Consider the following 17,633-nt stretch of genomic DNA (forward strand, 5'->3'; position numbering starts at 1 on the left):
TGCCTGCCGTCTGTGGTTGTGACACTGACTGGGACAGCTTTGGGATTTGGGAAAGTTGATTACGTATAGTCTCTTCAAACACAACATAGCTATTGAAAAAAAAACCTACATGCAGCCAGTAGGCAGGCAGCAGCCCAGTAACTCTCTTGCTGGCGGGCGACGACGTGAAGGGCCCTTCACAATAAAGTGTCTCGCCTTTACCTCCCAATGAACTACATTTTACACTGGTTATTATTGACAGGAAAATGTAGTCTGTAACTTAATAACGTGTGTTAGAAAGACGGGCCATATTATGTTCTCATTTCAGCTGTCTTAAATACAGCAGTTAGACTCTTAGCACGAACAATTATGTCTTCCAGAACATTAACACTACAGGAATAATTTATTAAAGCTTTAACAGCTTCAATGACCTGGCTGCATGTTTGGAATTCCCTGCTACGTTTGTGCCTGAATCAGGATGGGGTGTCCCAGCATTGTTGACTAGAGATTTAAATGTGGCTATAGCGCCGCAAAGCACCATCACCATTTGGAGATGCCCCCCTGGGATACTGGCACAGCTGCGGCATGAGAGATCTGGGGCAAACTCTGACGAAAAGTTTCTCAACATGAGAGAGAGAGAGAAAGAGAGAGAGAGAGAGAGAGAGAGAGAGAGAGAGAGAGAGAGAGAGAGAGAGAGAGAGAGAGAGAGAGAGAGAGAGAGAGAGACGTAGACACAAGATGCAGTGCAGTGTCTTCAGAAGACAACCTAGCTGTGTGTGCTCAGTGATGGAAGATGGCCATTTTAGTAAAATGCAAATGGAATTTATTTCCATTATTTACTGCTGAGTCAGCAGTAAACTATAAACTTCAGAGTGTAGCAGTGGGGGGTAGGCTATACTTAGTTTAAATGAAGTGATGATTAATATTGTTTCTCTGAGACACACCTGCACAACATAAACAACATAAACATATAAACAATACACATAAACAATACACATAAACAACCTGGCCCTGTTAGCGGCAGATGTTCATGCTAGCACTTGAAAACACATGTTGTGGACACTAGGGCTGGCCCCGACTTGTATATAGTCGACTATGATTGGCCAACTATTTTCTATAGTCTGTGTATTTGAACTGTGTATTTGATGTGATTTTTTGCATAGATGTGTATATTTGTATGCCTTAATGTCTTGATTAATTAAAAATGGAGTGACCTGATGTAAACAAGTCTTAGTGCTTTTTCTGGTCTTATCCGCATAGCAGATTTTGTATTGACCTGCACTGACTCATTGAAATGTACCCATTCTACAACTGTTATTGATATACCTATATCCTATTTTTTGTTAATTCATTTAACCCATTCTGACCCATTTTGGTGTTGGCATCATGTTATGCTTTAGCTATTGAAAAATAGCAGATCTACAAGCTCATATCGCGTCACCGAGTGGCGCGATACGAGCTTGTAGGTCTGCTATTTTTGAAAAAAATCGAAGACACTTTTAGAATCTGATCTCAGGTCAGAATGGGTTAATAATGAAACTGTCAGGATGTAATAGACATTTTTAGAATCTGATCTCAGGTCAGAATGGGATAATCGAGGTCAGGCCTAGTGGTCACAAGTCTGTTTTGCCTGTTTTGATAGTTACAGAAACTGTAAACATTGTCTGTTTAGATTTCTCTGTAATTCATATCCCCTACAGTATTTAACCAGTTCTCATATTAGCTTTAAAAGTTATCACTTTGTAACTATTTTGTAATTTAGAGGTCAAAAGCTTCAACCCAGTACTGACACTGCTGTATCTTGGGGGATTTAGAGTCCAATAACCTTGAGTCTGTTAAGCTATAATTACATGTCAGAGTTACTGACAGAAAGTCTTTCAACCTTGCATCTCAATTTTAAGCATGTAATTATAGGTGAAGATTTCCAATAGCTGACAACGAGTTGCATCGCAAAAGTATAGCGTTGTGCTACTTTTGGTGCGACACTGTCAAAGTATAAAATAATAGGGTATTCATTCATGAAAAAATAACGAAATAAAAAGATAAAATATGGAGATAAAAGGTTGGTGCCTGACAGGGACGACATGCTGCCTCCCAGTGTGAGAGGTCTTTCTTTGTCTGTGAACCTCCCATGAGCTTTACAGTGGGCCAGTCTGTTCTTGTCCTACTTTCCGGTGCACTTGTCCTCCTTCCTGTTTCCCTGGTAAATGTGATGTGTTAGCCCGCCTCTCGGCAGCCCAGCTTGCCTCCCTGAGGTATCAGACTGCAGAACCGCTCGCTGCGCAAACGGGGTGGCTTGGATCGCATCCATCCATCTTCTTTTCTTCTATAAAATCCAACCCCCCCCCCCCCCCTCCCCCCCTCTCATAGAAGCATCCCCACTGACAGTCATCCATCTTAAATGTACCCAGAATCTCGAGGCTGCCTGGTCATCTGCACGGCATCATTTGTTTCTGTTAGCGGGATCTCTCTCTAGCCTTGTCACAGTATTCACTGGTGTTCTCCTCCTAAGTGGCAGGCTGCCATCTTGTAACACATACAGGCAATGAGTGACATTGCATTCAATGCTAACAGTATCATGGCAGTGACACAGACTGAGCTATGACTCTATATTGGTAGCAGCAGGATCGACTCCCAAATCAATAAACAGTAGGTTGGATTCAGAACCACTGTTATTATCAGGTCATTGCCGGTATTGTCAGTCATGTTCCTGAGGGCAATAATATAATCATTGTCTCCACCAGGCCGAAGGCATGGGGAGAGAGTATGTTTTTCACTCCGTCCGTCCGTCCGTGTGTCCGTCCGTCTGTGAACAGCTAATCTCCGGCACCGTTAACCCGGTCGATGCCAAATTTTGCTCACACACTCCCTGGATGCCAACGATGACAATAAAAAAAAAGCTTGGTCATAGCCACCATGGGAAATGATCCATGTACAGAACTGTATACCTGCAGGGAACTTGATTTCATATGCAGTGGAGAGAGTCTTCATATAATGTAGAGTAGAGTAGAGTTTTATTTGTTTTGGTCATTATAACAAATCAATCAAATCAATAAAAAACATTGCAAAAGAAACAGACCAAAAAGGTGTAGGCTGAAGCCAAAGCTTATAGTGCCTACCCTTCTAAAAGATAAATGGCTTTCATAAGTAAAATAGTACAACAAAGCAAACAGAAGGGAGAAAACAAACAAACAAACATAACATAAAACAAAAACAAAGACAGACACGACAATACAGTTAACAGGAACAAGACAAAAAATAACAACAAAACAAAAACAAAACGAGAAAACAAAACATCATATCAATGTTCTATATGTTTCTACTATTTTTGATCTATACAATTTTTTTAATTTTTTTATTGTACTACAGTTTTTTAGTTCATCATCTAATCCATTCCACAGCTTGACCCCTCTGACCGATATGCACCTCTCTCTGATGTTTGTTCTAGTATTTATTTATTTGTTTGAATAATGGAAGTGCCTCTTAGGTTGTAGCGGCTCTCTCTAGGCCAGAACAGCTCTTGGATACAGCTCGGGAGCAGGTGATTTTGTGCCTTATACATTGTTATTGCGGTGTTTAGATCTACTATATCTTTGAGTTTTAGGGTGTTTAATTGAATGAATAATAGGTTGGTTGGTGCGTAATAATCAGATTGGGTGACAATTCTTGTCCACATCATAGCCCTTGTCCTTTCCCTCAATTTTATCATAGTTTTTATATAGACTCCAACTGCATTGAAATGTATGATTGAAAAGGCACCTTCCATACTGAAACCTTTGAATTGATCATCAGTGTAATACTCACAGTTATTATTTACATTATTAAAGAAGTTATTATCAGGGTCTGGGTCAGGGTTGGCATGATGTGCAGTCAGGTATTCTTATCCCACATCACTAGTCAGCAAGGTTGCTCAGAGGCACAGTGGTCACAACACCACTGAAGCTTTATTATTGTCTTCTTGAATGCATCCTGCGCACTCTGCTGCTACAGCCACTGTCAGAATTACATAAGAACAAGAACAGGCCTACAGCAATGTACCACGTACGCTACAGTGGGTTCACTGGGCAGCAGCATGTCTGTGTGTCTGTGTGTCTCTATCTAGTACTGTAGTTGGTTCATTCCCTAGGAGGCTATACGTATGATCATTCACTGGTGGGTTAGGGACTATACCGTATACGCAAACTGGGAGCCCATTGTTTTTTTTACCTCCTTTTCCATCTAAGCAGAGTTACGATATTGAGGGGGGCAGAAACCGAGCACTGTTTTAAAGTATTGTACAGTAACAACTAAAGTTGTTAGAACTAAAATAAAGGGATTTAAGATCATTAAAGCTGGGCTGTTGCCTGAGTCCAATGCATTTCTGCCTACTTCCGGTCCCTATTTGTTGTCCCCATTCTCAATAGAAGTCTATGTAGGAGAGCCGCCATTGGACTGGCCCCATGAAGTGAACGCATGTTTGCGTAACTCTGTCTATATCTAAGGCTCTGGGCTAGATGTGTTGGCCTCTCAAGCTGTAGATGACAAAAGAGATCTTCCTCATTGAACCTTTGCTTAAAGCCATTAACATAAGTTCAAACAGTACAGTACAGTACAGTACAGTACAGTACAGTACAGTACAGTACAGTACAGTACAGTACAGTACAGGCCTTACCTGCAGCACAACTGCTGCTACAGCTTATCCCCACAACTGTCCACATGCAGGACACTTTGTAGCCTGAATTATTCATTCATTATTTTTAGTGGTTGATTGATTACAGTATTAAAGATTTCAGCTCAGCTGGGTACCACATGCAGCTTTTGTTATTAACACCCATGCATCTGTGTCTCACACGCACGCATGTGTGTGTGTGTGTGTGTGTGTGTGCACGTGCCTGCCTGCCTGCCTGCCTGCCTGCCAGCCTGCCTGCCTGCTTGCGTGCGGTGCGGTGTGTGCGGTGCCTGCCTGCCTGCCTGCCTGTCTGCCTGCGTTCTTGCGTGCGTGCGATGCGGTGCGTGCGGTGCGTGCGGTGCCTGCCTGCCTGCCTGCCTGCCTGCCTGCCTGCCTGCCTGCCTGCCTGCCTGCCTGCCTGCCTGTCTGCCTGCCTGCCTGCCTGCATGCCTGCCTGCCTGCCTGCCTGCCTGCCTGCCTGCCTGCCTGCCTGCCTGTCTGCCTGCCTGCCTGTCATTGCTACGGGCAGTAACAGCGCGTCATCTCAAGAGGCAGGTCCTGCATAGCTAGCATGCTGCGCTCACAGTGACTCTGCATTTTAGCAGCAGTGTCCATTTACTCTGTCTGCAACTACCATCCCATGGCTAAAATACATATCTATTTGGATTTCTTAGCTTAGTAGGCAAATGACTGCATGCCATGGTGCTGTATGGTTTATTTCATGCAATCACCGTAATGTAAGGGAGGAGTAACATTCATTGAGTTGCTGCATGGTCCTTGAATCTTGGCAGAAGACATTTTGGCAATACACATAGTAATACAGTAGTTACAGTAGTTGCTATGTCTGTACTTTTATTGCAACAACACCCCCGAATCCCTAAAGTATATACATTTCAAAGTCATACGTTTCAGATTTGCTTTCGGCTCTATCCTTACTAGCCTAGAGGCATGCCTGAATTGTCTGTTTTTGTACCATTTCTCTCTCTCTCTCTCTCTCTCTCTCTCTCTCTCTCTCTCTCTTGCACATCACCACCGCCTCACTCAGACGCATGGAGGCAGTTCAAAGACCACATATGGAGTCAGCAGTGTTCAGAACTTCAGACAGCATCTGCTGTGCTGCTGAGCAGTAGTTATGAGATTTCATATAGGAGAGAATCTCAACAAACAAACCATTTCCCAGGATCATTGACCCATATCTTTTGAAATGAACTACCGTTGACGTCTTTCAATAAGCCTTTTAAGTTGAGGAACTCCGTTTTTGTAGTAGGCCTACAATACCAGTGACACTATTAACTATACATCTCATCGTTCATTTCACATACAGTAAGTCTACACCAGAGGTTCCAAAAAGATGTGGGATGCTGTGAAACAAGTCCACACTTATTACTCACATACTATGCAAAAGGTGATGAATTATCTTATCTATCTATAAATTCCAGAAACCTGTGCGTGCATGCATGCATAAGTAAGTAAGCACGACTCTGATTATAAGACAACCCCCATTTTTCATGACTCATTTGTGTAAAAGGAACATTGAATGTCAAATAGTCTAGTCCTGATTATAATACGACCCTGTTTTTTAAGTAAGTAAGTAAGTAAGTGTAGTGTAGTGTAGTGTAGTGTAGTGTAGTGTGTGTGTGTGTGTGTGTGTGTGTGTGTGTGTGTGTGTGTGTGTGTGTGTGTGTGTTGCTAGCTTGTTTGAACTGACAGGCTCGAATTCTAGCACTGTTTATGAGATTAAAAAAGGCAACCTCTTAGTAACACTATATATTTATAGTATGTGTGCATTTAAAACTTTACTCAGAATCAAGAACTGTAGAATTGTTTTGTATAAACGTTCTTTTTGGATGGCAGAATGGACTCCAGAACTAAGCCTGTCTTTAGGCTACTTGTTTTTCTACTTGCTCAAAGCCAACTGGAGCCACTGTAAGCCTTGCTGTAACACGCATTGGCCTTTGACTTTGGCAGAATCAACACTGCTGTTCCATCTATAATTCTATTACATTTGTTAGTAATCAGAACACTATAACATTATTCATTATTTATCAACTCTGAATTTAATTTTGAAACCTATACAACCTGAAGTCAAATGCTTACATGGAGTGTGTATCTAGGCTGGGTTGCCTATAGCCTGCATGGGCTGTGTGGTATTTCTACCACCTACTGTATGGTACAATGTTTGGCATTTATGGCAGAAGTCTTGTGCTTTTGGAGGTGACTCAACCAATATTAGGTTGATTGGATATATACGGTAGGCCCGTGGATGCCAATAACAGGCAAACAGTATGGGATATCAAAACCCTGTTTGATTCTCCTTGTCACCTGGGATCATTTGATGGGGAGAAAAAATGTTTCTGATAATACCAAAAAGATTGCGCACCAACAGCAGAGACAGCCATGCAAGGCACTACAGCCTGCCATCAGGAGCAGCTCAGGGTCTTATTCAAGGGCACTTCACATGAAGCCAGGAGGAGCCGGGAACCTTACATTCCCAGATGAACCACTCTACCTCCTAAATTGTTGTGGCCTCACAAAGCCAAATACTTTACATTTCACGAATCACGAATAACAAGTCGTGAACCTGTGATTAACACAAGCCTACAGAGCCTGATTCGATATGTTTGTCTTTTTCTCTTCGCTACTCAGTCTGGCCAAGGTTCTATTTGAGTCGTGGCCTACTTCTTTTACATAGGCAAGTCAGGAAGCGACTCAAACACTGGTGACTGTAGTATGCTTTCCAGACTGTGAAATGAAGTTTAAAAAAAAAAGAAAACGTAGAAGCAAGCAGGTTGGATCCCATATCTCACCTTTTATCTGCTATGAGAACATGTTTAGTGAATTGTGTATTGTATTTCCATCTCATGGGCACACAGCCAGCCATGGATTTGTGTGGCTGAGCTCTAGCGGAGCCAAAGAGAGAAAGAGAGAAAGAAAGATAGTTTTAACTAGAGCTGTTGCATCTGTGTTTACCATCTGGTCCCTCGAAGCATGATAAGCTGTGTCCCTCAAGTAAAGAAGAAAAAGAAAGCAGCAGATAACAGAGGGAGAAACGTGGTGCTACATCAAAGACGTAACACATTTCACTTGCACACTGACACGAGTTATCTCAAAATCGAATGGACCAATTGTCATGAGACTGGCTGAACAACACATCCCCTACTGCAGTGGTCCTGTAGGCCATTCCTGCAGAGAGCTTGTATATTGGTTATTTTCACAATATTTATCTGTGGAAAGTCAAACTAAATGTAATGTAATGTAATGTAAATGTCTCAACTCCTACAAAAAGGGCTTGTCAGGGTGAGCGGTCCTAAATTCTTGTTTTTTGTTTGGGTCTGTCTAACAGATAAGAATACACACCCATGAGTGTTGGGTAAAACCTGAAAGAGTGGCCTGTACAGAATGGAACTAACATTGGTTCCATTCCACTTGAGCTCATTCAAGAGTCAAAACTGAGGTTTGTTGACTGTGTGGATGTGATGTTCAATCTCCTTCAACAGTATATATCCGTGGCATGATATGAGAGTGGCAGGGCCAAAGTGTCACTGAGCAGCTCTTGATGTGGACGATATGATGCGACGTCTGCTCTTCACTAGGCTGTTTTCCCCTGGTTACCATGGAGAACCAGATGAGAATCACTGCTTTTTTCCCGTTCTGTAGATGACATTGACATGTCACACCTCAGAGAGGATACTGTCTGTCTACCACTAGTCATAGAACTAGGATGAATTGCGTGCGTGCGTGTTTTGTGCTTCATATAGGAGCATACTATTTGTACACAAATTATACCCGTATGTTCAGTGCTCATGTATGTGCATTCACTGTACACACCAAAGTATCCAAGTGTAACAATGTATGCTGAGGAAAGTGTATTTCTTAACTTTTTCTTCTTTTCTTTTCCGCATGTATTTCTTAACTATTTGTATTCAAATAGCCCCACATGGGCATCTGGGGCTGCTACAGCCACAGATGTTTGAATTGCCTTGGATCTTATCTGTCATTCCCTAAAAAAAAACGTTACTGATCTCAAAAGTAAGTTTTGGTCCTCTTCCCTGTCATTCAAGTGTCAGATCAAAGACGCTACTTGGCATGTTGTGTGCAGAAAGTAAGATAGCAAGCGAGAGAGAGAGAGAGAGAGAGAGAGAGAGAGCGAGAGAGAGAGAGAGAGAGAGAGAGAGCAGTAGTCTGCAAGATAATTCACTATGGATTTATGAGGGTTTTTTTAAGGCGAGTTGGGCAATGAGGCGCAGGAAAGGCTACTGTATAGAGGAGATGGCGGGAAAATCTTATCTTATCTATTTATCTTATCGTGAAAAGACGCTTGATTTATGCTTTGGGAACATACAGGACACGTACGGTAAATACATTGATACAGGACATTGACTTTACTCTAAAATAACGTGAAAATAATGCAGTTTTCAGATGAAAATCCAAAGATTTCTGGCCTGGGATATATGCCCCCAATCTCTCAGCATCCTAACATCTGCCAATTTCTACAAGGACTTTTAGTCCACACATGCCATCAATGAGGGAGATTTACTGCTTGCGGTGTTTCTGACGTTTATTATGCACTCCCTTAATGAGCAGCCCCAATCAACCGTCCCTGCAGTCCAAAGTCATCCGTTTCATGGGTTCAATCGTAATTAAAGGACCAAGCAGTCCTTATATAGAAAGGACCAAGTCCTTTAAGGTTATTGTTAGTTTTTTGTCTTCTCCTTCCGACAAAAATAGCAGTTCTGTCGCTTTTCACGAAATTTGGAAATATGGTAGAGGGCCTTGTCAAACGGTGAGGATGCGAAGCCCACAACCATTGGCGCTTATATGGCACTCAATTGAAAATGCAAACTTTGACCACGCAGAGCTCATGAACCGTTTGACCGTCAGTAATGAATCTTCGATACACATATGCCAAATGAGTAACGTGCTCTTACTTTTGACCTCTGACCTCTAGATCACCCGCTATTTTGAATTATATGAAAATCAATTAGAATGCATCTCCTCCCAGGATCTTTGATCAAAATGAACTTTGGACCAATACAGACATATTGGTACTTTTTTTAAGTGAAAAATGAAGGTTTTATGAGCCAATGAAAATTGTTTTTTTTTTTTTTTGTAGTGCCTGTGGCTTTGCTGACCTCTGCTGGTCTAAAGTGCCTCACCTGTCAATCACCTGACGGTTCTGGCTGCCACAGCTGACTGCTGTCAGCTGTTCATGATTAGTGCAGGCTATATAAGATTGTCTCCCAAACACCCAAACTGAACAGTTGTGTTCCCTTTTAGTTGCTGTTATTATTTAGTTAAGTTTCAGATTCTTTTGACATTTGTTTTTGGTTAGTTTAGTTTCTTATTTTGCTTTGTTGGGAGTTTATGGGGAGTCTGGGGATTCGTGCATAGCTCCCCAGGCTGCCCCACTTACAGTAGTATTCCATTGTTTTGCTGTTAACAATGGAAGAAGTGATTGTGTCCCGTTAGCTCGGTAGGTAGAGCTCTTGCCTACCAAAACAGGGCACTGTCAGCTCAGTGTATGAGTCTTCAAGAATCCTGCCCCCCACTATAAAGAACCGACCCTGTCACAATTCCATGGTCTTCTTTTTCTCAAGTTTAGTCTTCCATGTTTCTATGGCTTATTGTGGCTTATTCTTATTGCCTTCCTGCTTGGTCCTGCCTTATCGCTGCTTGTTTATCTTACTTTTGCCTGACATTGGTCTTTCAGACTGTATTGAGAAGTAAGGTGAAGGGAGATAATAAACTCTTCACCAATCCAATCTCCATAAACCACCCATGATTTGTTTCCTTCTATTCACTTGATCTATTGTCCCAGTGCCTTAAGCTGAACATCACGTAAGAGTGATTCAAGTCAAGGAATCCTTATAATCCTTTTAAAATGACCAGCTCAACACGATCTACCAGTTGTTTGATGTACCTGAGGTGGCCTTGGAATAGTGGAGCATCTAAGACAAACTTGGAATGGGAAAGAGAGCGGACAACATATTACTTAATAATGCTAACTTTGCCCGAAAACAAGGCATTGCATTGTGGGTGTGAAGGGAGCCCCTCTTGATGCCAATCAAACAAGCCACCTTAACCCATTCTGACCGGGCACCCATTTTGGTGTCAGCATCATGTTATGCTTTAGCTACCGTATTTAAAAATAGCAGATCTACAAGCTCATATCGCGCCACCGAGTGGCGCGATACGAGCTTGTAGGTCTGCTATTTTTTGAAAAATCGAAGAACGACTGACATTTTTAGAATCTGATCTCAGGTCAGAATGGGTTCATCAGACCAGTGTGTGTCCGGCGGAAACCTCGTATGAATCTGATCTCAGGTCAGAATGGGTTCCAGAAATTCCAGATTTGAATCATGTGGTCTACCTGCACCACCTTTATGTTTCTGCACCTTTCCTTTGTGCACTCCTGCAGTAGATGGTGTGTGTATATAATATATACACGTTAAAATGTGCAAAGAATCACACATACAGTACCATTATCATCATACGTATGTATGGTGAATATTTTTTATTAGTATTTGAGTATTTGAAGCCTCATAACTGGGAAAGCATTTGTCATTTTAGATTTTTCAGTTCAATATTCAAGAAACGGCAGATATACAAACTCGGCCGCATCACATCGTGCCACACTACTGTGAGCTTGTACATCTGCTATTTAAAAAAATATATCATTTATAAATATATAATCATCTGTGATTTAGAAGCAGTAGAATTGGCATCAGATCTTAACCCATTCTGACCGGGCACCCATTTTGGTGTCAGCATCATGTTATGCTTTAGCTATTTAAAAATAGCAGATCTACAAGCTCATATCGCGCCACCGAGTGGCGCGATACGAGCTTGTAGGTCTGCTATTTTTTGAAAAATCGAAGAACGACTGACATTTTTAGAATCTGATCTCAGGTCAGAATGGGTTAATCAGACCAGTGTGTGTCCGGCGGAAACCTCGTATGAATCTGATCTCAGGTCAGAATGGGTTAAATGACCACTTCACCACTTTTCAACCTATCTTCATATAATAGGTCCTCACTAATAATCACGATAAAATGGCACGATTTTTTTCTACTCAGTCTGTGTCTCATAGGAGGGCTGTGGGCAGTTTGGAAACCGTCTTCCAGTGACATCATCATTAGGCAGATTATTTTTTAAACAAGATTTTTTTACAAAAATGTTTAGATTTTCATTATCGTGAGAACGATGGCTTCCATTTTTGCAACTTTTCAGGACTAGAAAGTCTGCAGTTTTTATTAGCTTGTATTCCCCATCGATGATGTCACTGGAAGACGGTTTCTGAACTGCCCACAGCCCTCCTATGAGACACAGACCGAGTAGAAAAATATTGCGCCATTCTTTTCAAGATTATTAGTGAGGACCTATTATATGAAGATAGGTTGAAAAGTGGTGAAGTGGTCCTTTAATGGTTAAGCTGGTTGTGGGCTGGCATTTATAAAATTTTGCATATTGTGTTTTGGCTTGAAGGTACACTATACAGTTAATTTACAGGGTAATGCTGTTTGTCAATTCTTTAGAAATAGAGACATAGTACAGTGTAGTGACTACACTACACTGTCCTCTTTCCTTAATGATACAAGCAATTTAAACCACAATGTACATTCACCAGACATGTAATTACTACCTTTGTGCTTGAGAGGTTTAAATTGGTATGGCTTTACTGAATTATACCATTCTGAACGGGCACCCATTTTGGTGTCAGCATCATGTTATGCTTTAGCTATTTAAAAATAGCAGATCTACAAGCTCATATCGCGCCACCGAGTGGCGCGATACGAGCTTGTAGGTCTGCTATCTTTGAAAAATCGAAGAGCGACTGACATTTTTAGAATCTGATCTCAGGTCAGAATGGGTTCATCAGACCAGTGTGTGTCCGGCGGAAACCTCGTATGAATCTGATCTCAGGTCAGAATGGGTTATACGTGATTGCGTATATATACGTATATTGAACTCAGTCCACTGTGGCTTGGCTGTCAGGGAAAGAGCCAGTCAGGCGACAGCAGAGCTTATGACTCTCATGCAAAGCATATCACAGCATCACAGTGTTGAACAGAAAATGCAAGGCAACAGCAGGCAGAGCTAGTCCCATGAAGATCTATTACGCAGTCAAGGGTCAAGTCTTAGAAAATGAGAATCAGAAATACGGAACACTAAATGGAAAAAAAATGCTGGGCAAAATGGCCAAAAAAACGCAGCAAACGACAGTACAGCAGGGATGCATAGCAGAATGAAATGACATTTCAACTGAGGTAGCTTGATGTAAGTACACTGCATGTACATTACTCAGTAGACCACTGGCCTTCTATTCTCAGGGTGCACACTCTAACCACAAGGCCACTGAGCTGCAGAGCTGGTAACAGTCAGTCACACCCTAACCAATAACCTAACCACAAGGCCACTGAGCTGGTAACAGTCAGTCACACCCTTAACCCAGGGGTTTTCAACTGATTGTGAACCAGGGACCACCACCTTGACTAAAGGATCAACCTGGGGACCACTGTTGTGTTGTATGTAATGGGATTATATGGGCACATTTCCTAATAATGATGACTCAATCAGGCAAGCTGGTAGCCTACACTTCACCCTTCTTGAGATTCTAACTGCCTTTTCTGTGGAATTTCTTAACCTCAGACTTCCCAGTAATTCTGATAACATTGACGCACTTCCACGGAACAGTGCACAGACGTTTAGTGTTCCGTGGAAGAAAATACAAAATCTTCACTTTGCTACATTACTAAATGCATGGTCAGGGACCACAATGCAATACCTCCACGGACCACCAGTGGTCCACGGACCACCTGTTGAAAACCCCTGCCTTAACCAATAACCTAACCACAAGGCCACTGAGCTGGTAACACACCTTCCCCCAACCCGAGCAGTCTAATGGCCATCAGGTAAAACCTGACAGTGAATCTCCACAGTGTCCTGTATCGGCTTCCAGATGGCAGAAGGGAGTGCAGGCTGTGGCAGGGATGAGTGGGGACATGCTGGGGCTTTTGACAGTTCCTCAATGGAGCCATAAGAGTTATTTCTGCTTACCTCACTGCTCTCTTCACAGCCTTTCTGTCTAGTTCTCATTACCAGAGTGGGATGCTGCCGCTGGTTAACACACTCTATATGGTTATAGACAGTGGTGAGGATTGTCCTAATATCCGAATAAAAAGATTTTGAGACGAGAAAGTGGTGAGGAGGAGGAGCTCTCTTCAACTGCTGCTCAAAACACATCCCTGCGGCCGTGCGGGGATCCACTCAGTGAGATTGTGGTTCAGTTGTTGCCTACTGGGGTCTGCCAGTATCCAGTTACACAGGGATTGTGGTTCAGTTGTTGCCTACTGGGGTCTGCCAGTATCCAGTTACACAGGGATTGTGGTTCAGTTGTTGCCTACTGGGGTCTGCCAGTATCCAGTTACACAGGGAGAACTCAGACCCAGTGGGCCTGGTTGGTTGACCATGAATCCATGATGATGGGGGATTAAATTGACAAATAGCGTACCAAATACCAATGTGTTTTTTCCTCCAGGTGGAGTGCAGTACGTAGTGGAGTGTTGTGGGCAGCATGCAAACTGGGATGTATCGAGTGAGGAGATGGATGTGATATTGGATTGTTTTTGTTAGTAACTGTCAGTGTTTGTTAGCCACAATTCGTTTTTTGAGCGGCACAGCTTTGAGTCTGTCTGTCTGTCTGTCCGTCCGTCCGTCCGTCCGTCCGTCCGTCCGTCCGAGCACGGAATGTGATGTACAGTATGATGATGTAGGATGATAAGTGTGCTCACTTCACACAAGTGTGATCTTTTTAATATATATTTGGAATCTAATATTAAACAACGTTAAAACTCACCAACATTGCCGCTGTATGAAAAGCTTGAATTATCCTCTTTCTACAGTAGTAGTTTAGTTTCAGTCGTCTCAACCATGCTGTTGGAATTTGGCCCGATACAGTATCTCAACAACAGACTCTAGACTTCTGCTGCCTAGAGGCCATCCAGGTTCTGATACTGGGAACCAACATGGATCCCAGTAGGATCTGGGCGGGGTGGTAAATCAACAGAGGTACCGAGATCAGAGAAAGATGCTCATATCCTGCAAACACTATCTTTAACATGGGAATACCCAGTGTGAGGGACTTGTGTGTAGAACAGAACATGATGGCCACAGTGTCGGCGGGGGTGAAACCCGAGCCTTTCCTGGTAGAGAAAGCAAATGTCAGCAACATGAAGCTGATCTGTATGGAGAGTATGATGAGGAGCACCAGTAGCAGGCTGGTTGTGTCCAGGGTGATGTTGCGGTCGCTGAACATGTCGCAGAAGGTGGAGTAGATGATAAGCAGCAGAACGGCAGAGCTGATGTTTGCAAACGGAAACGTACAGCGCTCCAAAGACCCCCTGTGCAGGAACCTCTGGCACACCTGACCCAGGGTCAGTGGTAAGACTACCGTCATGCAGAGTTGGGAGAAGATAGAGGAGGAGGGAACAGAGGAGGAGGGACCAAGAAACAGAAGCAACAACACTGGAGTTATAACAATTCCCAGGAAACTTCCAAACGCCGAGTTAAAGATGGCCGCCGCCTCGTTCCCTCCTACAACCTTGGTCAATATAACAGCAGAGGAGACGGGAGGGGGCATGCAGCCCACCGACTGTATCCCTTTGAGCAGATATGGGTTGATGGCTGTGAGAGACATCACTTTGAGTAGCAACCAGACAGCCAATGGGAAGAAGAGAAAGGTAAAACACTGGACCAATAGATGGAGACGTACGCGAAGGATGGCACTGGTCAACTCCTCGGTTTTCAGAGACAATCCGCTGTTGAAGAAAATGATGGACACGGCTAGATAGGCTATGGTGACCTCTGGCTTCAAAGGGCCTCCCGGCACACCGAGGCTGGGCTGCAGTTTGGCCGATAGGATAACCAGCACTAGCCCGATAATAAACCATTCCTTCTGGATCCTAGCCGCCAGACCCATATTCCTGATGGCACAGGCACGGGTACAGGCTTGGGATCCAAACTAGAGAACTAGACACACTTCAATGTCTCTTTAGAAACTGCCACTGTCTGACTGTAAGGAGTACAATTTTATAGAGGTGATATGGCGAGCCGTTATGTGACGTAATGGTGATAGCCGATATAGACCCATATAACTCCATATTTGGGCAGCTCCATACTTGGGCAATTACTCTCATACAAGCCTGTATAAAATTGACCTGGACTATACATACATATAAGATATGATATACACACTTTATGTAATGAAAGTCCATGTGCACTGCTCAAACTATTCTGAGAGTGTGGTCATTTTGGCTACATGCTGAGTGTGTTGATTTGGGCTCACTTGAAATCCAATATTACCACAGCCTCCGGCCTCTTGGTCCTCTCTAATGCTGCAGGTGTTGTCAAAGTGAGTGGAATATAGATGAGAAGAGAACGACGTGTTCTGAACCGCGTGCGAGAGAGAGAGAGGTGGGGTTGAAAGAGCGAACGAGAGTGGGTGCAAGTAGGACAGAGAACAGTAAGAGGAAGAGTAGCTTGATGCTGTCTGGGTCTGTAGATCTACCCACGTATATAGTCTGACCTGAGATCAGATTCATACGAGGTTTCCGCCGGACACACACTGGTCCTGATGAACCCATTCTGACCTGAGATCAGATTCTAAAAATGTCAGTCGTTCTTCGATTTTTCAAAAAATAGCAGACCTACAAGCTCCTATCGCGCCACTCGGTGGCGCGATATGAGCTTGTAGATCTGCTATTTCTAAATAGCTAAAGCATAACATGATGCTGACACCAAAATGGGTGCCCGGTCAGAAAAGCCTCTGATGTGTGTGTGCGTGCTTGCGGGCGTGCATGTGTTCGTGCGTGTGTGCGTGTACACACATGAGCTACAGCTCTAACCCTTGTACTTAGCTAAAGCTATGTGATGATGCACTGCAGACATCAGCACATAATAAATTGCCACTTTGATAGGAAATAAAATAAATAAAAATGCTGAGCACAACATAATTGAGTCCTTTTTGAAATTTGCAGTAATTGTGTTCATGCTGGGGTATGTTTGTTCTAAAGCTAAATATCATTATTTAGGGCTTCATAATTCTGAGCTAATGACAGTAACAAAATTGCAAAATCGCTCATGGTTTAATAAGATAATCTCTAAAAAGAATGTTATAATGCAGTAGTAGTGACAAACTTTTCCTTATATTTCTTTCTCTATACAGGAAGCTTCCATCCAGTGAGATCTTGGCTTCTGGACAATGAGCTGCCAATGTAAGTCTTACTGTATGTCCCAACCCAGCTGCCAATGTAAGTCTTACTGTATGTCCCAACCCACTCCACATGGCCACGGTCCACAGTCCACTCTTTATAATGTAAATTAAGGTATAGAACCCTTTCTGTTCTATTACTGTACAGTAATAGTAAACTGTAAGAAATCTGTTGTGAAGGATACACGCGCGCACGCACGCACGCACGCACACGCACACAAACACACACACACACACACACACACACACACACACACACACACACACACACACACACACACACACACACACACACACACACACACACACACACACACAAAGCTAGCATTACTCTTCAAAATCAATTTAGTATAGCTTTGAGCACTTCACCACTCAGACCCCTGCTCTGAAAAGAATTGATTTACCGCTAATGCAATTTATTAACAATTAATGAATTGTCCTTCACTACTCAGCTAGTCCATTATGAGATCAAAGGAGCGTTCAGGGTATACAGGCCTATATAGTGACATTCAAAGTACAAATGAAATACACAGCAAAGTTTCCAGTGTTAGTGGGTTCAGTTTTACACTCAGACCCCTTTTCCACCGGTTGGTTCCCAATGGGAACCGGTTCAGTTCTTTTTGGTTTTTAGTCCATGAGCCAGAGCACCAAAATTGATGGGCAAACTATACCCTATATTAAATTGTTTATAGGATCAATACAAGTAAATTAATACATGATAACCCTTCCACTGTAGTA

The 17,633-nt window shown here is 42.8% G+C and overlaps 2 protein-coding genes across 2 annotated transcripts in view; one reads left to right on the plus strand and one right to left on the minus strand.

Annotated features, from left to right (window-relative positions):
• The window catches only part of LOC310863866 (keratin, type II cytoskeletal 8-like), a 442,956-nt gene that overhangs the window by 350,058 nt on the left and 75,265 nt on the right, over positions 1-17,633 (plus strand). The gene's annotated exons all lie outside the window — the stretch shown is intronic.
• Positions 14,589-15,605, minus strand: LOC310863742 (sodium/bile acid cotransporter 7-like; the record flags this gene model as incomplete). The annotated part of the gene is made up of 1 exon (XM_083772237.1): positions 14,589-15,605. One exon carries the CDS (start codon positions 15,603-15,605, stop codon positions 14,589-14,591), a length of 1,017 nt encoding a protein of 338 aa, XP_083628363.1.

Source organism: Protomyctophum parallelum (assembly GCF_964188405.1).
Source record: "Protomyctophum parallelum genome assembly, chromosome: 8".
NCBI lineage: Eukaryota > Metazoa > Chordata > Actinopteri > Myctophiformes > Myctophidae > Protomyctophum > Protomyctophum parallelum.